This window comes from Hemibagrus wyckioides, linkage group LG22 (assembly GCF_019097595.1).
Source record: "Hemibagrus wyckioides isolate EC202008001 linkage group LG22, SWU_Hwy_1.0, whole genome shotgun sequence".
NCBI classification, from domain to species: domain Eukaryota; kingdom Metazoa; phylum Chordata; class Actinopteri; order Siluriformes; family Bagridae; genus Hemibagrus; species Hemibagrus wyckioides.
The window spans coordinates 4,760,741-4,787,624 of record NC_080731.1 but is presented as its reverse complement, the minus strand read 5'-3'; the positions used below and the strand labels follow the sequence as shown (position 1 = coordinate 4,787,624).

Sequence of the window (26,884 nt, the reverse complement as noted above, 5' to 3'; positions counted from 1 at the left end):
CTCTAATTCATCCCAAAGGTGTTCTATCAGGTTGAGGTCAGGACTCAGTGAAGTTCCTCCACACCAAACTCCCTCATCCATGTCTTTATGGACCTTGCTTTGGTCACTGGTGTGCAGTCATGCTGGAACAGGAAGGGGTCATCCCCAAACTGTTCCCACAAAGAGCATGAAATTGTCCAAAATGTCTTGGTATGAAGCTGAAGCATAAAGAGGTCCTTTCACTAACACCAAGCAAATCAACACGTGAATTCAATGATTTGGAGGGGTGTCCCAAAACTTTTGGCAATATCGTGATCTCGTCCTGTGCAAAGAAATAAAAGGACGCTGTCCCTTTAAACCAAAAGTGGGGGCGTGGTCTCTTTTAACTACGGCTTTAACCTCAAGGGGGGCGTGGCTTGTGTCCTCCTCCTTTTCTCTACACTGTCCAGTTCCCGAGTCTCAGCGTGTCTGCTGGGGAACTAAGATGGCTGTTTAAACCAAACGGAATCCAGTCTATATTTCGGGAATGCGGAGTTACACGGGCAGATCTATCCGTAAGCCTGCTTTTGGTGGTTGTGGGACTTGATCGCGTGGTGTTTGCTCTTTATCTTCTTCTTCCTTAGCCGTGCAGAGAAGAAGCGATGGACCTGCACATTCTGGATCATAGAGTGAGAGTGACCAGCATCAGCAGAGGAGGGCTGCAGCATTACACCCACCCCCTGATCAAACTCATATTCCTGCGGAACAGAACCAGGTGAGTTTATTATCATCAGATCTCACCTTCCTGACTCCATACCTGTGAAGATCTTCACTGCTGATGTTTCTCACTGTGGTCTTCAGCTCACATTCTCAGATCAGCTTGTTGAGGTCCAGACTCTTTAAACCTGTTCACCTGTACAGACTGGGTAGGACACTTTAATGTCCAGTCTTGATGCTTGGGTTTTTCTCATTAAGCCAGTATTAATACCCATTGACTTGAGATGGGACATTTGGTCTTAGGGATAAGACATGTGTGTGGACGTCTGTGCAGTATGGAGGAGGTGTTTGTGTGTTACGAGTGAGACGTGTGTGCTTTTACACATGGGAAAATTTGCATGCTTAGGACATTTGCAGTATGGAGAAGTGAGACATTTGAGCTTTGTGTTGGAAAATTTGCATGTTAGGACATTATGAAGTTTTGTGACTGGCAGGGGAGAATGTTTTTGTCTTGCAGAGGGGACACCTGTGCATTATAAATGGGACATTTGTGTGTTATAGATTGGACATTTGGTGTGTTAGGTGTGTTAGGGATGGGACATACGGTATGTGTGTTACAGAAGGGACATTTGTGTATTATAGAGGTAATATTGGTGTGGGACATTTGTGCACAAGTGTCTGCGTTCCTATGATTCAGGACATTTATGTCGTACAGACACACATTTGTGTGTTATTTAGTGCATTATAAGTGGACCGTTTGTGTGTTACAGGTGGGATATTTGTGTGTCATCTGGTGTGTTAGAGAAGGTACATTTGTGCGTTACAGGTGGGGCATTTGGTCTTTGCGATAAGACATATGTGTCTTTCTGGTGGGACGTCTGTGCAGTATGGAAAAGTGAGACATTTGAGCTTTGTGTTGGAAAATTTGCATGTTAGGACATTATGAAGTTTTGTGACTTGCAGGAGAGAATGTTTTTGTCTTGCGGATGGGACACCTGTGCGTTATAAATGGGACATTTGGTGTGTTATGAATTGGACATTTGGTGTGTTGGGTGTATTAGGGATGGGACATGCGTTATGTGTGTTACAGAAGGGACATTTGTGTATTATAGAGGTAATATTAGTGTGTTACAGGTGGGATGTTCGTGCCTATGTGTCTTTGTTTGGATGATGCAGGATGTTAATGTCGTGGCATTTGTGTGTTATTTTGCGCATTGTAAGTGGAACATTTGTGTGTTATTTTGCGCATTGTAAGTGGAACATTTGTGTGTTACAGGTGGGACATTTGTGCCATATGGAAAAGACTTTATGGATGAGACATTTGTGTGTTATGGGTGGGAAAATGCATGTTAGGGATCGGATGTTTTGTGCCTTGGTGGTGGGGAGGTTCTAGAATAACAGATGGGATATTTGTTTTTTTTTTATAAATGGGATATTTTGTGTGTTACAGATGGGACATTTGTGTAGTATGGATGTGACGTTTGCCGTGTTACAGATGCGACGTTTGCCGTGTTACAGATGCGACGTTTGCCGTGTTACAGATGCGACGTTTGCCGTGTTACAGATGCGACGTTTGCCGTGTTACAGATGCGACGTTTGCCGTGTTACAGATGCGACGTTTGCCGTGTTACAGATGCGACGTTTGGCATGTTACAGATGCGACGTTTGCCGTGTTACAGATGCGACGTTTGGCGTGTTACAGATGCGACGTTTGCCGTGTTACAGATGCGACGTTTGCCGTGTTACAGATGCGACTTTTGCCGTGTTACAGATGCGACGTTTGTCGTGTTACAGATGCGACGTTTGTCGTGTTACAGATGCGACGTTTGTCGTGTTACAGATGCGACGTTTGGCATGTTACAGATGCGACGTTTGCCGTGTTACAGATGCGACGTTTGCCGTGTTACAGATGCGACGTTTGCCGTGTTACAGATGCGACGTTTGGCATGTTACAGATGCGACGTTTGCCGTGTTACAGATAAGAATTTTGGTGTGTTATATATGCGACGTTTGGCGTGTTGCGTGTTATAGATGGATGTTTTAAAGGTAACATTTTGTGTGTTGGTGGTGGAACTGGTTTAGTCTTATGAGTGGGACTCATGCATACCAGGGGTGTTTTAGCCTTACATGTGAGACATTTTTTGTGTACCTGGATATCTAAAACATTTTATTTTCTAATAGATGGCACCTTTTTTGGTGGTATGGACAATAAAAATCAGACGGTCGTGTGGTTTAAGGGAAACTCTGGCCAAAATAAAAATGTAGCAACTGATGTGTTGTAAACCAGCACACTTGACTGATACACTGGCGATACCGTAGAGTAAGATTTCTTTCTTTGTAGACTTAGAAGCTGCTTCCTGGAATGACTTTGTATTCTAAACTCTGCCTCGAATTCCAGAGACCATTTTTGATGAGTCATTATGACATTATCTAATTAAAGTAAAGAAGTGCAGAAATTCAGAGTTAAGGTAAGAAACGTAGGAAATCGATGGCTGTTCTTTTGGGTTCCTCAGAAAAGTTCACAGCCCACCAAATGATATTTGGGAATATCCGTGCAAAAGTGGACAATACTGAGGAGTTTCTCGTCTGATGGCGCCGATGCTCAGCACTGCGCTTGAGCTCAAACATGTCCTGGCATCTGTTAGGACGTCCTGTTGCGTAACGCCAGCATGGAATTGTCACTGTATTGCTCAGATGATGAATGACTCAGTAGCTTTGAGAAATTTGAGAAGACACGAAAGTGAACGATTGTAGTCAGTAGAGCGGATCGAAGGAGCGAACAGAATAAACACGGTTATATAAAAGCCTCCTTTGTAGAAATTTGGGTCGTGGCTTTGTGGTATAGAGTGGAGTTTTGTTTTGCTGTTTCACAATGCAGTCACTCGTCTGGATGTGGGGATGGGGTTCGAGTTCGCTCGTCTCCCAGATGTTGCGGAAGAGCAGAATTAAGGTTCAAATTCAACGTCGGGAGGATTTTTTAGAAGTCTAAACTGCTGGAGTTCAAATCAGACACGGGGGAGATGATCACATGCTCTGAATTCAGTAATTATTTGCTGTGTTTTCAGTGTGTGTGTGTGTGTGTGTGTGTGTGTGTGTGTGTGTCCTCATATATTAGGTTCCTGTCTGTGTTGTGTCCACTTTCAGTGTTCTGCGTATAACAATCGAAGGAACTTGTTTTCACTTGTCTTTATTCGCCTGGAGATATTTTAGCCTCAGAGAGACAGTTTAAGTATCTTGTAATTTATGATGAAGCTTTTCAAGGAAAATCCTGCCAGATATTTATAAAACTAGGATATTTATCTTTATATCAGAGGAATTGATTGGTGTTATGGATGTGACAGGAGTGTTTTTATGAGATAAAGCTTTCAACAAATCATTTGATATATTTCTTTGGTGTTATAGAGGACATTTGACATTTAGAGTGCCATGTCTGGGATGCATTTTGGAGTCATGTGTGGAATTTTGGTGTCTATGGCATTTTGAGGTCATGTCTGGGGCAATCTACGGTTTCCTGCCTCAATGACTATCATCCAAATGGAAGGAGGACCTGGACTATCGCCCTGTGGCACTCACACCGATCGTGATGAAATGCTTCGAGAGGCTCGTCCTGAGGCACATCAAGACACAGCTACCACCATCACTGGACCCCTTGCAGTTTGCGTATCGTCCTAACCGCTCCACGGACGATGCCATCACCACAACCTTCCATCTGACCCTCACACACCTGGACTGTAAGGACTCATACTCGTACTGAGCCTGCTGGGCCTGAACACCTCTCTCTGCAGCTGGATCCTGGACTCCCTGACTGAGAGACCTCGGTCAGTCCGGATCGGGAACAGCATCTCCAACACCACCACACTGAGCACTGGAGCTCCTCAGGGCTGTGTGCTCAGTCCACTGCTGTTCACTCTGCTGACTCACGACTGTGCAGCAATGCACAGATCCAACCACATCGTCAAGTTCGCCGATGGCACGACCGTGGTGGGTCTCATCATCAAGAACGACGAGTCAGCATACAGAGAGGAGGTGCAGTGGCTAACAGCCTGGTGTAAAGCCAGAGAGATGGTTGTTGACCTCAGGAGAGCACAGAGCCAGCAGCACCTCTACTTCCTGAGGAGGCTGAGGAAAGCCCATCTCCCTCCCCCCATCCTGACTGTGTTCTACAGAGGGACCATGGAGAGCGTCCTGAGCAGCTGCATCACTGCCTGGTTTTGGAACTGCACCGTCTCAGATCGCAAGACCCTTCAGCGGATAGTGAGGACAGCTGAGAAGAGTCTCTCTCCCCTCTTGGACATTTCTATCATGGACATTTACACTACATGCTGCATCTGCAAAGCAAACAGCATTGTGGACGACCCCACACACCCCTCACACACACTCTTACACACCCCACACACCCCTCACACACACTCTTCACCCTCCTGCCATCTGGAAAGAGGTACCAAAGCATTCGGGCCCTCACAACCAGACTGTGTAACAGTTTCTTCCCTCAAGCCATCAGGCTCCTCAACACCCAGGACTGAACTGTACAAAACTCTCTCTCACACACACACACACACACATGCGTGCACACACACACACACACACACACACACCCTGGACTGAACTGTACAAATCTCTCTCTCACACACGGACACACACAGACACACACACACAGACACACAGACACACACACACACCCTGGACTGAACTGTACAAATCTCTCTCTCTCACACACACACAGACACACAGACACACACACACACACCCTGGACTGAACTGTACAAATCTCTCTCTCTCACACACACACAGACACACACAGACACACACACACACACCCTGGACTGAACTGTACAAATCTCTCTCTCTCACACACAGACACACACAGACACACACACACACACACCCTGGACTGAACTGTACAAATCTCTCTCTCTCACACACAGACACACACACACACACACACACACCCTGGACTGAACTGTACAAATCTCTCTCTCTCACACACAGACACACAGACACACACACACACACACCCTGGACTGAACTGTACAAATCTCTCTCTCTCACACACATACACACACAGACACAGACACACACACACACACACACACCCTGGACTGAACTGTACAAATCTCTCTCTCTCACACACACACAGACACACACACACACACCCTGGACTGAACTGTACAAATCTCTCTCTCTCACACACATACACACACAGACACAGACACACACAGACACACACACACACACCCTGGACTGAACTGTACAAATCTCTCTCTCTCACACACATACACACACAGACACAGACACACACAGACACACACACACACACCCTGGACTGAACTGTACAAATCTCTCTCTCTCACACACACACAGACACACACACACACACCCTGGACTGAACTGTACAAATCTCTCTCTCTCACACACATACACACACACACACAGACACAGACACACACACACACCCTGGACTGAACTGTACAAATCTCTCTCTCTCACACACAGACAGACACAGACACACACACACCCTGGACTGAACTGTACAAATCTCTCTCTCTCACACACACACACACACACACACACACACACACACACCCTGGACTGAACTGTACAAATCTCTCTCTCTCACACACATACACACACACACACACAGACACAGACACACACAGACACACACACACCCTGGACTGAACTGTACAAATCTGTACAAATCTGAACTGTACAAATCTCTCTCTCTCACACACATACACACACACACACACAGACACACACACACACCCTGGACTGAACTGTACAAATCTCTCTCTCACACACACATACACACACACACACACAGACACACACACACACACACACCCTGGACTGAACTGTACAAATCTCTCTCTCACGCACACATACACACACACAGACACACACACACACACACACACACCCTGGACTGAACTGTACAAATCTCTCTCTCTCACACACACACACAGACACACACAGACACACACACACACACCCTGGACTGAACTGTACAAATCTCTCTCTCTCACACACACACACAGACACACACAGACACACACACACACACCCTGGACTGAACTGTACAAATCTCTCTCTCACACACACATACACCCAGGACTGAACTGCACAAAACTCTCTGTCTCTCTCACACACACACTCGCACACTCTCTCTCTCACCTGTGTGAACAAACTTATATTGTTCATTAATTATTGTACTACCCTGTTAATGTTTCATCCGCTGCTATATTTATGTTTATTTCTATTTGCACTACCTAAACCGCTGCTACTGCATCTTTACACAATACGTGTTGTCAGGCCGCTATATATGTATATATATATATATATATGGGGCATGTTGGTGTAATATATATATATATACATATACATATGTTATAATCATATGTGTTATTAGTTACCTGTTTTTTCTACAGTTTCTCAATTGTTGTACATTATTTCATTTTACATTTCATTTTACATCATTCTCTCTTCCGGCGCTAAGTGTCCTGTGTTTTTGTGTTGTCTTTTTATTGTTTCTGCACTGTCTTTTCCTTGCTCTGTTTGCATCTAGTTGCACACTTTGCATTTTATGTGGCTAGGACAGACTTCTGTCCCAGCTCTGTGTTGTTGTGGTTTTGTGTCCAAACTTTATGTTGTATGTTTATGTTTCTGTAGCACCAGGGTCCCGGAGAAACGGTGTTTCATTTCACTATGTACTGCGTCAGATATATGTGGTTGAAATGACAATAAAAGCTTCTTGAATCTTTAATCTTGAATTTTGTAGTCATGTCTGGGGCATGTTGGTGTCATGTCTGGGGCATGTTGGTGTCATGTCTGGGGCACATTTTATAGCATATCTGGGGCATTTTGGAGTCATATCTGGGGCATTTTGGAGTCATATCTGGGGCATTTTGGAGTCATATCTGGGGCATTTTAAGGCCATGTCTGGGGCATGTTGGTGTCATGTCTGGGGCATGTTGGTGTCATGTCTGGGGCGCATTTTGGAGTCATGTCTGGGGCATGTTGGTGTCATGTCTTGGGCATTTTGAGGTCTTGTCTAGGGCATTTTGGTGTCTATGGCATGTTGGTGTCATGTCTGGGGCATGTTGGTGTCATGTCTGGGGCATTTTAGTGTCTATGGCATTTTGGTGTCATGTCTGGAGCATTTTGAGGTCATGTCTGGGGCATGTTGGTATCATGTCTAGGGCATTTTGGTGTCTGTGGCATTTTGAGGTCATGTCTGGGGCATGTTGGTGTCATGTCTGGGGCATTTTGGTGTCTGGGGCATGTTGGTGTCATGTCTGGGGCATTTTGGTGTCTATGGCATTTTGAGGTCATGTCTGGGGCATTTTGGTGTCTATGGCATTTTGAGGTCATGTCTGGGGCATTTTGGTGTCTCTGGCATTTTGAGGTCATGTCTAGGGCATTTTGGTGTCTATGGCATTTTGAGGTCATGTCTGGGGCATGTTGGTGTCTCTGGCATTTTGAGGTCATGTCTAGGGCATTTTGGTGTCCATGGCATTTTGAGGTCATGTCTAGGGCATTTTGGTGTCCATGGCATTTTGAGGTCATGTCTGGGGCATGTTGGTGTCATGTCTAGGGCATTTTGGTGTCTATGGCATTTTGGTGTCATATTTGGGATGCAGTTTGGTGTCATGTCTGGGGCATTTTGGTGTCATGTCTGGGATGCAGTTTGGTGTCATCTTTGGGACACTGTGTGGTTTGTCTGGGATGCACTTTGGTGTCATGTCAAACGTTTTGGCCTTGCGTCTGGGGTATTTTTGCGTTATGTCTGGGGTGTTTTGATCTTGTGTCTGGGCCGTTTTGATCTTGTGTCTCGGGTATTTTGATCTTGTGTCTGGGATGTTTTGGTCTTTTGTCTGGAGTATTTTTGTGTTATGTCTGATTTGTTTTGGACTTGTGTCCGGGGTATTTCTGCGTTATGACCCGGGGGGGCATTTTGGCCTTGTGTCTGGGATATATTTGCATCATGTCTGGGAGGGATTTTGGCCTTGTGTCTCGGGTATATTTGCATCATGTCTGGGTCATTTTTGCATTATGTTTGGAAATGTTTTAACCTTATGCAAGGATGGATGGGTGGATGGATAGATGGATGGATGAATTGATGGGACTTTTTAGTGTTCCAGACTGTACTAGTATTAGAACTGGGAGATATTTGTGTCGCAGGTCCGTCACACGCCTTTTGTGAGTTGTTGTTTTAGCTTTACAGAAGGGATTTTTTTTTTGCATAATAGATGGCAATGTTTTGATGTTGTGCATGGTGTAATACAGTAACAAAGATTTCTTTGTTTCTTTGACGCAAAAAAACACCTCCTGATGATGCATCTCGAAGCTGGAAGTACTGCAACACTTTGCACGGGTTTCTCTATCTTGCTCACTAATTATGACCGTTTACACAATATGCAGAAGGAAGCTGGTGTTTTTTTTTCCCTTGCTTGCAAATTTTACTATTAGACCTTTGCTATATGCACGGAATTGGCCACCAGATGCTTGGCTTGGAACTTGTTGATGCTTTCTGGATCCAAACACCTCAAGGAAAATGATATAACACTGTTTTTTTTAATATGTGACGCAGTTACTGCATTGAAAAAGCGTAACTGATTTCGAAAGCTCAGCTCATATCACCGTGACCTTTTTCTGCTCTGCACATGTTAAAGGATGTTTTCTTGCGACTCAGATCGTGCGAAGGGCTCTTTGCAGGAAGTGCAGCACTAGGGGCTCTCAGGGGTGAACAGGAAGTGTGAGGGTAGCTAACACAATGCTGTCGCTGCAAGGCGGCTCTGCGGGTGGAGCTGCACTCTTTCCCCTTTTATGCTCGAACCCCAGCTTTTTGGATTCGATTCTGCTGAGTTGCGCTCAAACAGGATTCAGCCGCCCGGTGGGGCGAGGGTTCATGGGAGACCAAATGAATGGACAGATTAATGGTGCATAAGAGAGAAACTTTTGATGAGTGACATGTTACATGTACTGATTGATTTACATAACACTATACACATGCTGTATCGGCATCACATAACTGTCACCCAAATGAGGATGGGTTCCCTTTTGGGTTCCCTGGTTCCTCTCAAGGTTTCTTCCTCATACCATCTAAGGGAGTTTTCCTTGCCACAGTCGCCTCATTCACCTCAGGCTTGCTCGCTTGGGATAACATCTAGGACTGTCTGTCTGTTTGTTTATATGTTTGTTGTTTTCCTATGTCATTTCTCATGTAAAGCTGCTTTGAGACAATGCTCTTTGTTAAAAGCGCTATACAAATAAAATTGAATTGAATTGAAAATACTGATCTGATGGTGTCTTTTCCTCAATTGAAATATTTTGTGCAATATTAAATATATGTTTTATAGAAAACAGCTTCACATTGTTCACATTATATTCCATTAGATTAGAAGACTGATTTGTTTATTAAAAGACTAATGGTCCTAATAGCTATTAAGGTCTTTATAGTATAGTATAGTATAGTATATTCTAAATATAGATGGTCCTAATAGTTATTATGATGAATATTTATTATATGGAAAGGATTTGAGGATCTACAATTATGTAATTATATATTTTTTATAATAAGCTTCCTAATAATAATAATAATAATTTATTCCCTTTATTTAACATATAATTTATTATTTATTTTTTGTTAATAAATGTTTATGTATTTAATATTATTTTTATTTTTTTTATTGAAGACTTTCAATAAAAAAAAATAATTTTTCCTTTTAAAAAAATAAACGAAATAAATATAATAGTGCTAATATTCCTGTTGTACACGATGAATGTTTTTTTTAATGTTGTTGATTTAAAAAAAATAAAATATAAATAATAATTCACCCTTATTTCTAGTCAAAATGTACACAACAAAATAAAACAATATTTTCCGTAACGAATAAAAACAAAGCAAAACCCCTCGGAAACAACAGGTTTAGATCGGACAAAAGGGTTGTTTCTGCTGCTTTGTAGTTGCAAAAAAATCCAGTTAAAATGGTGTTTAAAAAATTAAGGGAAAAAAAATTAACTATTTAGTTTTATTTGTTGTTGTTTTTTCGTTTTTGAGCTAGAAGCTGAACAAAATATGTGTGTAATCATCCAAATGGGGGACAAATTTTTTTTATTAGCTGTTAAGTAATTTACAGTGTTTTTTTAAATGTAAATTCTTAATATAAAGAATTTTTTAATACAATTTTTTAAATATAAAAATATAAATATTTAATATAAAAAGTTACCTCTCACTTTTCTTTCCTCCCCATTTCACTTCACAGATCAGTATCTTGGAATCAAGTTTTGCTAACTTTGTCAGGTTCACACACCCCCCCTCGAAAAACCTCCCCATCCCCCACCCCTCTTTGTAGAAATGGTTCAGCCCAATTGGTTGTGAGACAATGGACCTGAATAAATTAGAGCATGTTTTTCCTCGGTTTCGGTGCCTTCCTTTGAAGAATTTGGGTCAAGGCCTAAGATGATGTAAGCGAACACACGAACACACACACTCACTAACTCACTCACTCACACACACTCACACACACACACACACTCACACACACACACACCCATCTCCCCTTGTTGTCCTTTAATGTTAGTCCAATCAGAAGATGCCGCTTTTCACAGGGCTTCTAGTCAATTCTCCAAAATAACAACTAGTTGGAGTGTCTTTAAAATAATTCAAAATAAAAAAGTGTGTCCGAGAGATTCTGTGTGTGTCCGAGATTCCGTGTGTGTCCGAGAGATTCCGTGTGTGTCCGAGAGATTCCGTGTGTGTCCGAGAGATTCCGTGTGTGTCCGAGAGATTCCGTGTGTGTCCGAGATTCCGTGTGTGTCCGAGATTCCGTGTGTGTCCGAGAGATTCCGTGTGTGTCCGAGAGATTCCGTGTGTGTCCGAGAGATTCCGTGTGTGTCCGAGAGATTCCTTGTGTGTCCGAGATTCCGTGTGTGTCCGAGAGATTCCGTGTGTGTCCGAGAGATTCCGTGTGTGTCCGAGATTCCGTGTGTGTCCGAGAGATTCTGTGTGTGTCTGAGATTCTGTATGCCAGACTCACTTCTACTGCACTGTGGAAAACTCCAAGCAGCAATCTGTCATTGTTTTGGTTTAGTTACCCAATGTCCAATCTGATAATTCTAATCTCTCTCTCTCTTTTTCTCTGTCTCTCTCTCTCTCTCTCTCTCCTTCTCCTTCTCTCTCTCTCTCTCTCTCTCTCTCTCTCCCCCCTTCTCTTCTCCTCTCTTATCTCTCCTTGTTTTTAGATGCAAGTTCTTCAGTCTGACAGAAACGCCAGAAAATTACACCGTCGTCCTCGACGAGGAAGGGTTTAAAGGTAAACTCTTTTCCAGCGAATGTTCTGTCTGAACAAGAACTAAATCCATCCAATTTCTATCCATTCCTATGTTCATTATCTTTGCGTGTTCTTTAAACAAACTTTTGCAAGATTGAGAATCCATCCAGAGCCATTATATCTGTCGAGGATTAAAAAAGTGTGTGTCTGTCAGTGTGTTCCAGCTTATTTACATTGCTAGCATAATATAAATGATTTTTCCATTGTTCTCTATCTAGCTTTTACACCTAATCAAAGGTAAATGGTACTGAAAAACATCACGCTGTGTGAAGGCTGAGCTAAAAAACTTGTTTATGAATGCAGATGAACGCAACATTAGACTTCTACTTCTTTTTCTTTCATCTTTTCCCTTCAGGGGTCGCCACAGCGAATCATCTCTCTCCACCTATCCCTATCTTGTTTATCCTCTACACTAGCTTCATTTCGTCATTTATTCCATCCATATACCTTCCTCTTTGGCCTTCCTCTTTACCTCCTGCCTGGCAGCTCCATGTCCAACATTCTCCTACCAATATACTCACTCTCCCTCCTCTGAACATGTCCAAACCATCTTAATCTGGCCTTCGTCCCCCAAACGTCCAACATGAGCTGTCCCTCTGACGTCCTCGTTCCTAATCCTGTCCAACCGTCTCACTCCCAAAGAGAACCTCAACATCTTCATCTCTGCTACCTCCAGCTCTGACTCCTGTCTCTTCGTCAGTGACACTGCCTCTAACCCATACAGCATGGCCGGTCTCACCACTGTCTTGTACACCTTCCCCTTGATCACATTTCCTATCCCACAGAACTCCCGAAACCTTTCTCCACCCATTCCTGCACTCGCTTCTTTACCCCTTAAACGCAGCATTAGACTAATGTCAGCTAATTTGTTAGTGCTTGATGTACTAGCTTGTATTTTAGCTCTAAAAAGTAATAGACTAGTAGTTTCCACAGCTGGAGTGGTAGCAGCGTTAGCCAAGTTAATTACTAAAGTGTACAAGCTGTGCTGTGTTCATAGCTGGCTAGCTTAGTTAATGTTGCTAAATATGAATGTGTTAATTCTGTTATACTTCAACCAAGAGTTTAATATTTGCGTCCTCTTGGGAATTTTCTTTCCTCAGCTTCGGTAAAATTTCACTCAATGATAGAAATGTTTCCGCTGTTAGAAGTTAGCATGACAAGTCTTCTTCCTCGTCTTCACTGGGAAGTCTTTCACTGAGAGAAAAGTTTCCACTGTTAGCTGTTAGCATACCAAGACTTTTTTCCCTCATCTTCTGTAGGAAAATTTTCACTCACTAAGAGAAATGTTTCCGCTGTTAGCATACCAAAACACTTACCTCAATTTTTTACCTCAAAACTTTCACTCAGATAACAGTTTCCACTGTTTGCGGTTAGCACAAAAGTCATTTTTTCCCCTCATCTTCTCTAAGAAAACTCACTCACTAGGAGAAATGTTTCCACTTTTAGCTCTTAGCGAACCAAAACTTTTTCCTCATCTTCACTCCACAAACCTTTATTCGCTGAGAGAAATTTTTCCGCTCTTAGCTGTTAGCAAACCAAGTACCATGTAGGCTAAATATTATTAGCGATTTTTTGGGTTTTTTTTACATCTAGTATTAGTTCTGAAGCAGTGGAAAACTGTAAAAGTGATCCTGATGAACTGGCCCGAAGAGTACACACCAGTAGCCAAAATTTATTTCCTTACTGTTCCCATGAGCAGGAATAAAAATAGCGTCCATTTAAATGGCCATAACTGTAGCTGTGTCCGGTTTGGGGATGAAGTTACAGTCAAGCTGCTGTAACTGATAGTGTTAGCATGAAGCCAGTATATAACTTTAGGAACAGGAAAGCACCATTAGCATGTTCTGATGCATCTTTAAGTGGGATTATATTATTTATAAATACTGAAAGCTATTAAATACACTCTCTGGCCACTTTAATAGGAACACCTGTGCCCTTTCATGCAGTTGTCCAGTCGCACAGGTAGACGCAGGTCTAGAGCTTTAGTTCATTCTCATGTCAGAAATCAACAAGTGATCACGGTGATTTTCACCATGGCATGGTTGTTTGGTTGACAAATTCAGAACCCTTTGATTTGAGATTTTCACATAACGTGTATAGATATCAGAGGAGAATGCGCAGATTAGTTTGAGCTGACAGAAATGCTAAAATAGCCACTCTTTACACCCGGGGTGCGCAGAAAAGCATCTGGACAAAGCCTGAGCTGAATGAGCTGCAACATCAGAAGACCACATTGGGTTCTACTCTTTTATTAAGATCTTATGGGATGGATACAGATGCAGAAATGATGGACTGCTGACGGACACTATACATATCCTTATTACCTCAGCTCACTTTGAAGAATACACTCTGATTCAAGATGGCGGTGAGCAGTGGCACACAGCGGATCCAAAATCCTTATTTGGATGGTCCCGGAGGAACGTTGTTTCATTTCTCCACCAGCTATTTATATGGTTAAAGCTTCTTGTCTTGACTTGATGAAGAAGGTTTCTGTTTATGCGAGCTTGTTTTCTGCTTATATGGTGTTGATTGATAGCAATTTTCTTTAATCACAGATCTATTGTATAATATGTAATGGAGTCTGTTACACACTTTGTTATAGAATTCCTTTCAAGATTTGATCAAACCAGCTGAAGAAATGTTCCTGAAGATCATATTACATTTACGGTATTTGTCAGACGCCCTTATTCGGAGCGACTGTGGGATGTGGTAGCTTAGTGTTTAAGGTGTTGGACTACTGATCAGAAGGTTGTGAGTTTGAATACAAGGTTTGCCAATCTACCACTGCTTGGGTCCCTGAGAAAGGCCCTTAACCCTCAATTGTTCAGCTGTATAAAAACAATGTAAGTCGCTCTGGATAAGGGCATCTGCCAAATGACATGAATGTAAATGTAGACTTACATTTATCTCACTGAGCAATTGAGGGTCAAGGGCTCAGCAGTGGCAGCTTGGTGGACCTAATAATCGAACTCGCAACCTTCTGAAGCCTTAACCACTAAACTACCACTTTGTATAAACATATAAACATATAAACAATGTGAGCAGGTGACCTCTAGTGGTAGGTTGTAGCACAAATTTTAACCATATTTGAATACATAAGAGTATTCCCTAGCTCAAAAATCAAAAAAAGTCCGATAAAATTGTAGGTTATCGAATGGTATTTACGGATAATGAGATGACTTACGGCCTGGGTTGATTGACCTCTCAGCACATTTGACCTCTGAGCAAAGATATCCATCTCACAATTGAATCATTCACTTTAATCCTTTAAATGAACCCATTTGAACAGTTTACAAGCCTGTTGATATCAAAACCAGCCAATTTTGGGTGGTGAATCATGCAAAACAACCATCGAAATGAGATCACTGCCTCACATGCTGAGTTTTTCGACCATGACCTCGTCTACAGGAATCAAATACCCAAATTTTTCAGTCGAATGATTATCTCACTGAGTCATTCTGAAACTCGGTCATTTACAGGATTCTGATGTTTTGTTACATAAGCAGCAGTTCTTAACTATTCAGAAGTCAGACTCGAGAGCGGATCTGATAAAACACTTGATATGAATCAAGAGGTCGTTTGGTGCTAAAAGCTATTTGAATCATAATCGAATTGAATCGTAAAACATCCTTGCTTTGAATTGTCATTAAACGAATACTCAAAGACGGTGGCCAATAAGGTGCTTGTGGTGTTTAAGAACCATGAACATGTCGAGATATTTAGCACCAGGTCCAAAACATGGCCTTCACAGCAAGTTCTGTCAGAGGTATGGATGATGTGTGTGTGTGTGTGTGTGTATATATATATATATATATATATATATATATATATATATATATATATATATATATATATATATATATATATATATATATATATATATATATATATATATACGTTTTCCTCTGCATAGACTGACACAGCCATATGGTGGCGTCTCTCACCCTGTTATTCTATCGTGTGAGGATCATCAGCAGCCTCATGCAACCTGCTTTGAATTCATATGCTTGATTAGCTTCTGTGGTTGAGCCCATGCTTTCTGAGAAATTTTCAAGAAAGATCTGAATTTGGAGATAAAGACGAGAGGAAATCTGATGAGATCTGCTCAATGATAAATTTGTGCACTTTTGGTTTTTCCTTGTAATTTGTGAAACGCGTCAGCTTTTTTTCATCTTTTTTCTTTTTAACACCTCATTTCATGTTCTTGCCTCACCCTTCCTTGCTTTAGTCCTTGCCCTTGTTTCTTCTAGATCTTCCCCCCTCTGAGCACCTGCAGGTGGAATGTTCCACTTGGCTGCCTCTCAACGTCGTCTCCAATGGCAACGCCTCCAGCAGCTCTCAAGCCGTGGGGGTCACCAAGATCGCCAAGTCCGTCATCGCCCCTCTGGCCGAGCAGCACGTGTCCGTCTTCATGCTCTCCACGTATCAGACGGATTTCATCCTGGTAAGGAAGTGAATCAGAATCTGATGGATGCATCCTGATTACTTGATTGGATGTTCTTCATCAGATGTCATCTCCCTGAAACCCTCCTTAATTGTTGTGTCCATCTTGATGTCGATAGCACGCCTCCTACTTCTCCGTTTTGGATGACGTATGCTTCATCATCTATCATGAAAAACACTAGACTTTATTGGTTTTCATTTTTTATTTATTTTTATTAAACCACAAGGGGAAGTTTGGTGATTTTTTTTTTCATCTGTTTTGATTTTTATTAACACAGTACTAAGACCTGAAAATGTGCTAATCACTAATCAGCGACCTGTTTCCGTTTGTCATCGAAAAGGTTAGCCGTTAGTGATGAACTTGTCCTTGTGAACCTAAATATTTTTCTTGCACGGTTGATGGAGTGGAAGTTGCTGACAGCAGCAGCTAAAACCTGAGCAGAGACATAGATGGAGGTCATGACTGAGTCAGCATGCTGTACTTTTTATACATGATCTATTAACAAGGTGCTTCTAAGGCTATAATCATGGGACGTTCATACTTGAAGATGAACCGAGCGTAACTGTTTTACAGTGAACTAACTATGATATGGATTTGAAGTGTGATCATTCAGTGCATTTCTGCTGTTTTTTTAAATGTTCATCAACTGTATGTAGTCCATTGAATGATAAAGTGGCTCTTTATTACATATTATTATTATTATTATTATTATTAGTGGGATGGGTGGATGGATAGATGGATAGGTAGTAGAGAGATAGATGGATGGTCAGGCGGCTGGTAAGATGGATGGATAAGTAGACAGGTGTTTAGATGAATGGGCAGGCAGATTGTAAGATGGATGGATGTGTGGACAGATGGGGAGGAAGATGGATGGATATATGGATGAATGGGCAGGCAGATAGTAAGATGGATAGATGGATGTGTAGATGGATGAAGAGGAAGATGGATGGATGGATGGATGGGGAGGAAGGTGGATGGATGGATAGATGGGTGTGTGGATGGATGGGCAGGCAGATTGTAAGATGGATGGATGGATGGGTGTGTAGATGGATGGGTCAGGCAGATTGTAAGGTGGATGGATGCATAGTTGGATGGGAAGTAAGGTGGATAGATGTGTGGATGGATGGGCAGGCAGATTGTAAGATGGATGGATGGATAGATGGATGGTTGACAGATTGGCAGGCAGGTGGTAAGTACATGGATGTATGGGTATATACATGGAGGTGTAGATGGATGAAAAGGCAGATAGATAGATAGATAGATAGATATGCAACAGATGGTTGCATGGATGACTAAATCAATTGATAAAAAAGATGGGTAATGGATAGCTAGAGTGAATGGATTAATGACTAGAAGGATACAGGATACAGAGGGTTGATGAACAGAAAAGAGAGAGAGAAACCGACAAAGCCAAAAAAATCACTAGCTTTTTTTGCTTCTTTGCATCTACACTGATGTGTGTGTGTGTGTGTGTGTGTGTGTGGGGTTACTCAGGTGCGAGAGAAAGACCTATCGGTGGTGATCCACACCCTGGCTGAGGAGTTTAACATCTTCCAGGAGGTGGATGGTGAGTCGCTGCCGGTGCACAGCCAGGATGTGAATAACGGCCTACAGGGGAACGGCAGAGAGGGTGAGACTGAGCTAACACAAACTTCTACATACAAACACGTCTCCAATCTGCAGCACTAAGTGTGTGTGTGTGTGTGTGTGTGTGTGTATGTGCGTGCGTGCTTCCAGTTCCTGGTTCTACATTACACCCGGTATTGATTCCAAAGAACCAGTTCTGCGTGATGAGTTTGGATCCTAACACGCTTCCGGGCATCGCCACTACTCTCATCGACGTCCTCTTCTACTCTAACAGGTTTGCTGTTTTTAACATTTCAGACCATATATGGAGAACCAAGCAGCATTGAGTAAAAGTGTGTGTGTGTACAGGTTTGAGTCAATAAATGCTTGAATGACTCAAAACTTCTTATTAAAAATAACAATTCCTGTCAGGTTAGCTCACGTAAGCTAGCTGACTAACAAGGTTTGTACAAATGCATCTAGGAAGAAGCAAACAATCAACATTCACGTATGCGAAACACATTTAACGTTCTTTATTTATCTCACTGTTTAGATATTAATTAAACTAGAATTAAGCATATTGACCTGAGCAAAAGTGAGCAAATGGATATGTCCATTACATACCTCTTATCAGATGCTAACTGATGTGAGTATCATCATGTCCACATGTGGGTATGTGTAAGACCAGGGAAAGTCCTCCCTGTTTCATAAAAAAAATTAAAAAATGCTTGTGTTCACCACAGGCTATTTAAAAAAAACCTAGTAGGGCAGTTTTATCCAGAACAATGTGTTTTTCTATGATTCAGCTCTGCTGCCTGGCGTTGACGGTACCCAAACCCACAAACAGCATTATGTCACCCGAATGTGGGAATGTGAGCTACGTAGCTGGTCTAAAAATGTTCAGGTTTTCTGGAAATACTGTTCATACAGTAAATGTTCTGAATCATTAGGGGGATTCATTCACTTTTCTGCTCAGATCGTGGCCAGTTAATATGTTCTTTTGTTCATTTTGCTTTGAATGGAAAAGAGAGAAGAAAGATTTGATACCAATTTTACATAATTACAGATTAATGTGGATGATAGCAGCGTGTGGGCTCAAGAAGAGAATGAGAAGTGTGTTGATTCAAGCTACATTCAAGCTATATAGCTGACGCAGTATTGAAAGTAGTGAAATGAGACAGCGTTTCTCCAGGAACCAGGTGCTACATAACAACGTATAGCTACAAAACAAAACAACACAGAAAGAAAGTGGAGCTGGTGTTGAGTTTCTCAAGAAGAAAGCATCGTCACGTATAGTTTTCTCAACTGTCTTTATCACATTTAATATTACACTTGAAGGCCCAAATTTTGCAACAGTTTATTACGCCTCTTCCACCAAAGCTTACTTCTCCTGGCATCCATATGTGGGAAAAAACCAGATTGGACCATATTGATAGTTCAGCGTGATCATCACTCTAGAGCAGTGGTTCCCAACCATTTTTTCAGGAGACCCCTGTTTTAACATTCAAAAACTCCCCCCCCCCCCATACCCCTACCCCGCACACCACCACCCCGACAAACACACTAGCAAATGCATTTCATTTAGTGACACAGTCAGTAAAATTTTATAATAATGAAACCAATTAGCTACAACATCCTATCATTCATAAGCATTTTTTTCTTTCCAACATGTTCCATTTTGTCTTTAACTGGTGAACAAATAGCAGAAGCAAATTCTAATTTGTTAACGTAAATATCAATTAATCAGAGAAATCATGTTATTAAACAAATGCATACATTTTATTCTTTACCTTTAACCAAAACGTGCAATTGTTCAGGAGGACAGATTTTTCTTTGCAACAGCAGGCTATACCCTTTTTAAAAAAAAAAACAAAAAAAAAAAAAACCATGAACAAACAACAGGAGCAAATTAAAATATATTAATTCGAACATTAAATAATCAGAGTATTAATGATGTATTATTGTATGTACTTTTGCCCTAAAAACCTACACAGTGTGAAATTCACAATGTTAAGGAAATTAACTTTTCATTTTTAAAATATTACAAATTGAATTATTAATCAAGCTATAATAATAATATAATATAATATAATATAATATAATATAATATAATATAATATAATATAATATAATATAATATAATATAATATAATATAATATAATATAATATAATATAATATAAAATAATATAATATAATATAATATAATATAATATAATATAATATAATATAATATAATAGTCTTTTTACAAAATTGTAACCCTAAAACTAGAGTGAGCTCGGCGACCCCTCGTAAATGTTTAGCGACCCCTAGTGGGGGTCGCAACCCCCAGGTTGGGAACCACTGCTCTAGAGATCATGTGATTCATAGTCCAGTGGCTGTGTTTGACACCGCTCCAGTAGACGTTAGACGCTTGCTCGGTCATTGAAACCAGCTTGGTGAAGCTTTTGGACGCACAGCTTTTGCGCTGAAGTTGAGGTAGCGCAACAGAAAACAGGCACTTCAATGTACCTGTATGGATTAATGATTTATGGCTGAGCTGTTGTTGCTTCTGGAATCTTCTATTTTACAGTAATAGCATATTGAAAACACATGAAATACGTGTCCGCCTCAAGAAGTTATATTTTGCCGAAACAATATGGAAAATCGAGGGGGTGTGAGGGGGCTACTTCAGTTCCTGTCACTTTCAGGTAATGACACAAGGGATTTTTTCAGGGCGTTGTGTATAATATATATATATATATATATATATATATATAAGTATATAAGTATCTGTATATCGTGTGTATGTTATTTTTATTTGCCCTACTTGGAAACTGTTTATCTGCGAAGTCAGCTCTTTAAACAGCCTTTTTAAATCTGTGACCCATCATACCATGCTTCCATTTATTTCTCTGTCACACCCGACAATTCCGGCCGTGTGGGTTTAAGGTTTGCGGTGTTTTCCTTCGAGATTTCACACATCACTTCCCTTTTTGTGTGAAAAAAGGAAACAAAAAACAACAATCTAAATAAGTTTACCAGAGAGGGTTGCTGGGGGAGGGTTTGGCAGGGGATGGGCAGTTTTTGTGCTGTGAGGTACTTCAAAATGCTGACAATGCTAAGGCTAATCAAACAGGAGCGGCATGAAGCCTTGTAGATTATTGTTATGGCTAATATTTTGGATGAATGTTTTCACCCCCAAGCAATACAGGTTACGGAAGCGAAAGGCAATACAGATACACAGTGCTTTTGTGTGTGTGTTACTCATGTGGTGTTTTTCTTGTTCTTTTTACGTGTCCAGTCCTAAAGAAGATGCCAGTGTCGCTGATCTGGAGTGCAAGTTTTTTTCCTTCTCTCTGATCGATGGCTACGTCTCCCTAGTGATGGACGCAGAAGCACAGCGAAAGTAAGTCCCACGCCTGCGCACAGATCGTTCTCCACTGAGGTGTATAACGACGTAACTGTTGGGATCAATGTAATATATACACCAATCAGGCATAACATTATGAGCACTGAGAGGTGAAGTGAATAATGCTGATGATCTCATCATGGCACCTGTTAGTGGGTGGGATATATTAGGCAGCAAGTGAACATTTTGTCCTCAAAGTTGATGTTAGAAGCAGGAAAAATGGACAAGCGTAAGGATTTGAGCGAGTTTGACGAAGGGCCGAATTGTGATGGCTAGACCACTGGATCAGAGCATCTCCAAAACTGCAGCTCTTGTGGGGTGTTCCCGGTCTGCAGTGGTCAGTATCTATCAAAAGTGGTCCAAGGAAGGAACAGTGGTGACCGGTGACAGGGTCATGGACGGCTAAGGCTCATTGATGCACGTGGGGAATGAGGGTTGGCCCGTGTGATCTGATCTCCTGGGAGAATCACATAATCGTATAATAATTGTAATAACATAATGAGAGCTTAATATGTACTGTGTGTGTGTGTTTGCAGATTCCCAGCAGATCTCCTCTTCACCAGTTCGTCCGGCGAGCTCTGGAGGATGGTCCGGATCGGTGGCCAGCCCCTCGGTTTCGGTGAGCCCGATTCCGTATACAAGTCTTGACCACTTTTTTAAAATTTTTTCCAGGAAGTCGTTAACCACGTAAGACCATTCACGCTGTGCTGAAACATCATACGTAATGCGAGCAAATAATCCAGCTGAGCAAGAAAGGGATGCTGCTGAACTTTGTCCCAGGAGAGCGCCGCTCCAGACGCTGGCGAAGTGTTTCATTTAGATTAGACTTCCATTTGCAAGTAACTGTATAACAGACGGGAGAGATGCTTTATCACAGAGCGCTTGCTGTGTATAATTAATGATTAACTGCTCTCTCTCACTCTCTCTCGCTCTTTCTATCTCTCGATCAGATGAGTGTGGGATCGTAGCGCAGATCTCTCAGCCCCTTGCAGACTGTGATATATCAGCTTATTATATCAGTACGTTCAGTTTCGACCATGCCCTGGTGAGTCAATTTATTTTTTTTCTTTAAACTATTTCAGTCTCACACCTATAGAGAAGCTGTTACCATTAAGAAAGCGTTATTATTTATCAGACATCCACACAGACGAATCCATATTTGTGCCCTCATACGGTCAGGCCCTTCTAAAAGACGATCGGCTTTCGGAGTCTGTCCGTTTACAATTGATTGCAAAAGTCTGTAGGAGAAAATAAATGCAAATAAATGCTGAAAAGAATAAATATAAATAATAAGCTTGATATGAATATTTTTAGTATTATATTATATTTTAATATTAAGATAAAATATTAATATATGAATTATTAGTGTAATAGATTTCACCGAAGTGTGAATTATTATTATAATTATTATAATGTATTAAATTTCCTTAATTGAAAAAATTAATATCTATTTTCTCTGCATTTCTTTTCACAAGACTTTTTGTGGCAAACAAACATTTTTTTACATGACTTCTTGTCTTTCACAATCTTTCACCAACTTTAGATCCACCTTTCGCTAAAAAGAAAAACAACAACAAAACATCTTGTAAAACTGATGAAAAAGACATGTCCTAATCCTGCACACACACACACACACAGAGTCAAGCGACTTTAATAATGCTGACAGTTCAGCAGAAGTGTTGCCGCCTTCCGTATTACAGAGTAACGGAATTAGATGAAGGCGGAGATGTAAAATCTTGTGGTTTTTGTGGTTAAGATTATGAAATACTCAAGTGTAAGTCAGCTTTTTTTTTTCTTCTTTTCTTCAAACCAATTAAGCCCATAAAATGCTCCGCAGAGCGTGAGAATACGTTGCTTTGCTACGTGAAATCCCGCGAGTGATCTAGCTGTGATTGCAATTTGGTTTGTAGGCATTTATTTAAGGAGTACTCGAGCGCTAATCTTGCCACAGCTGACCTTTCACTCACGCTCACAACGACAATGGGCTCGTCAGCACTTAACCGGTCATAATGTTGTGCCTGATCGGTGTACACTCTGAAACTTCAGGAAATAAACATATACCCTTTAAAGATTTTAGCCTCGTGGAATGCGCTATCTGCCCACTTGGGCATGTAAGACATTTACGTCAACATTTGAACCCGTAAACTACTGAAGCGTGTGATTTGTAATAGAAACTGGTTCACCATCCTCTTTTGAACTCGGATGTGTTTCGTATTGTGTGTGGCTTGCAGTATTTTCTGTATAGCTGTGCTACGTCTCTGCTAATTCAGCCTTCACACTGGTGAAAAGTGAAACTAGTGTAGATTGGTGACCAGATTGCGCACACATAAGTGTGAAACCTCCAACACTATAATGGCTGATGTTTCAGTGGTATTGTGCAAACCCTGTAAATACTACTTTCCTACACATCCCTTTACACCTACAAACCTGAGTTAGTGACACACACACAAGTTATTCTTTCCACTGAGGAAAGAGTTCCCACTCTGAAAGGATGAACTGAATCATATACCTGAAAATCTGCTTGATGTGTAAACGTGCCTCAACAGAATTCAACCCTGACGTTTTAAATAAACTACATACACGTTCTACATCTCCTGGGCTCGGCCACTTAGTTCCAGTGACAGGAACTCTTAATGCTTCAGCATACCAAGACATTTTTGGACAATTTTTATGCTTTGCGGGAACAGTTTGGGGATGACCCCTTCCTGTTCCAACATGACAGTGCACAAAGCAAGGTCCATAAAGACATGGATGAGGGAGTTTGGTGTGGAGGAACTTCACAGAGTCCTGACCTCAACCTGATAGAACACCTTTGGGATGAATTAGAGCGGAGACTGTGAGGCAGACCTTCTCGTCCAACATCAGCGCCTGACCCCACAAATGTGCTTCTAGAGGAATGGTCTAAAAAATTCCCATAAACACACTCCTAAACCTTGTGGAAAGCCTTCCCAGAAGAGTTGAAGCTGTTATAGCTGCAAAGGGCGGGACGACTCCATATTACATTCATGTGCATGTAAAGGCAGACGTCCCAAAACTTTTGGCAATGCAGTTTAACCAGGTTGTACTTTTCAACATTAAAAAACAAACAGCATGGATTTCCTGGTTATGCTTTCTGAAGTTAGGATGGATGATCGAATGAATGACAAATAAATGCTGGGAATATTTCCTTTTAAGATTATATAAAGCTGTTATAAACAATGTCAGGACTGTGAATGATGAATTTGAAGCAGCACTCTGCTTTTCTCACCTTCAGGTGCCTGAAGAGGACATAATGAGGGTTACAGACATGCTTCAGGAACAGAGGAAAGGCGCCGGATGCTGACACAATCCTCGGTGCTTACACTACAGCCGGAACAGCGTTAACACAGACAGTGTTGCAGTGACCACTGGAAGTGTTTTGATGATGTTTATAAGCTACGATTGGCTCAAGGTCCAGTCACGAATCAGGCGAAGTCCTTTTTTTTTTTTTTTTTTGATCATAAAGCTGGCATACTAATTGCACATAAAAGTAGCTTTTACATCGTAGAATTGTGTCTCTGACCAAATGAATTGTAATAGCGTATGCTCTTACAACGGCACCACAGATTTTCGGAGATGTTGAAGATCTTCATTATTTTGGGGCCGTTTTTTGGTTGCAGGTTATCAGTTTTTTTGTTTGTTTTTTTTAATGGAAGCCCATTTCTGCCAGGTGGGGAAATATATATAATATTATTATTATTATTATTAATATTATTATTAATAATTTAATTTTTTTTGGCAGCATAAGAAGCAGTTTCTCAATTTTTTTTCTTCACTCATTATTCCAAAATTCTGACTGTGTCAGAGATAACGTTGACCAATCTCACATTTCCGATGTATTACATCACATTTTGTTAATCATTTTTCTATTTAATTTTGAAATAACAATCATGAAAATATATATATTTTTAAAAAATAGAATTTAAATTGATTTAACCTTTAATTCTTGCTTATTTTCCTCAATTTTTTTTCCAAGATTTTCTATATTTTGAATTCTCGTCAAAAAGTCAGAAAATACCATATAATTTAAACTAACTAACAGCATTCAAAGAAGTAAAAAAAAAAAAAAGGCGTTATCTTGTCTCATTATATTTTATCCATTATTTAATAGAGCTAGTTGAGACCATAAACCACAAAAAAAAATTCAGAGATAATGAATCTCAAATCGTCAAAAATACACGCTAACACGTCGGGATTTCAACATGCTACTGTTGCCAAAAAAATGATAATATTAGATAAATAAATAAAGAATAAATAAATTGATTTTTTTTTTTTTTAGACCTGGCATAAGTGGGACTCGAAATAATCTATGGATCAGAAAAGGTTTTTTTTTTTTTTTTTTTCTTTTTCCTTCGCTCTCATGGTAACACTATCAGTGTTAGATATTTTTTCAGTATTGTTATTAACAACTACTCCACATTCGATTTGAGATGTAGCGTGAAAACTGTGCGGATTTCTGTCCGATGGCCCATTTTTTTCCGTTAAAGAAAAGAAAAGAAACTTAGTTACTGAAAAGGTTTTTTGCTCGAAATGAGCGTCACAAACATGCCTTTGTTAATATATCCAAACGTATGTCACAATCTGGTTTTTCTTCCTAATACTAGTGAATATTTCATTCACGTCTGATTATCAGCATCATTTAGGAAAGAAGGGAAGTCCAGTTTTGGACTTCTTCACTTGTGATGGACTTTTCACCTTCCTGTTGAGACGGTAGCACTAGAGCTGTGAAGCTACATGTGACTTTCACGGTGTTCAATCCCATCTTATTAAAACATCACAAAACGTCTTTTCTTTTCCTTTTTATTTCCTACCACGAGCTTTGTCGCATTAATGGACTCGGTATATAAAATGCACATATACAAATGGTTAAGCTAATGAACCATAACAAAGCACACTAGACTAAACAATTCATATCTGTACAATTGCTATTGGGTTAGTGAATTTCTAAAATGTTTAAATAAGTCCAAAATGCACTGATAAAGCTGTTTGTTTCACAGTCGGGACGGTTTTTGGCGTTCCACTCCGTTTTAATGCATCATTCTGGATGTGTATTATAATAAACCTTTGATTGAATTAACCGTGAATCTGCCTTTTATTTTTTTTTGTCCTGAACTGCTCGTTCATGTAACTTGCCATTCAGTCAATCATGTGGCACTCTGACCACTGAACCTGGCAGCTGAACATCACCCTGATCTTATGTCCAGCCTTTTATCTGTCCAGCTTGAGTGAGCCTGTTTCTGCTCAGCGCGGATGCACGGAGTGGCTGTTTTGACTTCCTGTTCGAAAAGGGAGGCTGGATTTTATCACAACCTCAAAATATCTTATCTCTGGAGCTATTACTAAACCCAGGCTGTTCGTTAGAAGGTTGCGGTTTTTCAACGATTAGAGGAGACATTCATCTATGGCTTTTATATCGTTTATATACGGCTCGGATCTGGAGTCTACATCAGGGCAAGT

At 40.8% G+C, this 26,884-nt stretch overlaps 1 protein-coding gene across 2 annotated transcripts in view; it reads left to right on the top strand.

Annotated features, from left to right (window-relative positions):
- Positions 1–270: 270 nt before the first annotated feature.
- Positions 271–26,884, top strand: part of castor1 (cytosolic arginine sensor for mTORC1 subunit 1) — a 32,615-nt gene continuing 6,001 nt past the window's right edge. The window contains exons 1-9 of one of the 2 annotated variants that reach the window (XM_058375201.1): positions 393–733; positions 11,920–11,990; positions 16,259–16,452; positions 17,947–18,082; positions 18,190–18,313; positions 21,302–21,406; positions 21,946–22,028; positions 22,360–22,454; positions 24,663–26,504. In XM_058375201.1, coding sequence (XP_058231184.1) covers positions 621–733; positions 11,920–11,990; positions 16,259–16,452; positions 17,947–18,082; positions 18,190–18,313; positions 21,302–21,406; positions 21,946–22,028; positions 22,360–22,454; positions 24,663–24,731 — 990 coding nt within the window. In that variant the 5' untranslated portion in view covers positions 393–620 and the 3' untranslated portion in view covers positions 24,732–26,504. Of the gene's footprint in view, positions 734–11,919; positions 11,991–16,258; positions 16,453–17,946; positions 18,083–18,189; positions 18,314–21,301; positions 21,407–21,945; positions 22,029–22,359; positions 22,455–24,662; positions 26,505–26,884 lie in introns of those variants that run through there. The other variant, XR_009203142.1, reaches the window with a different exon arrangement.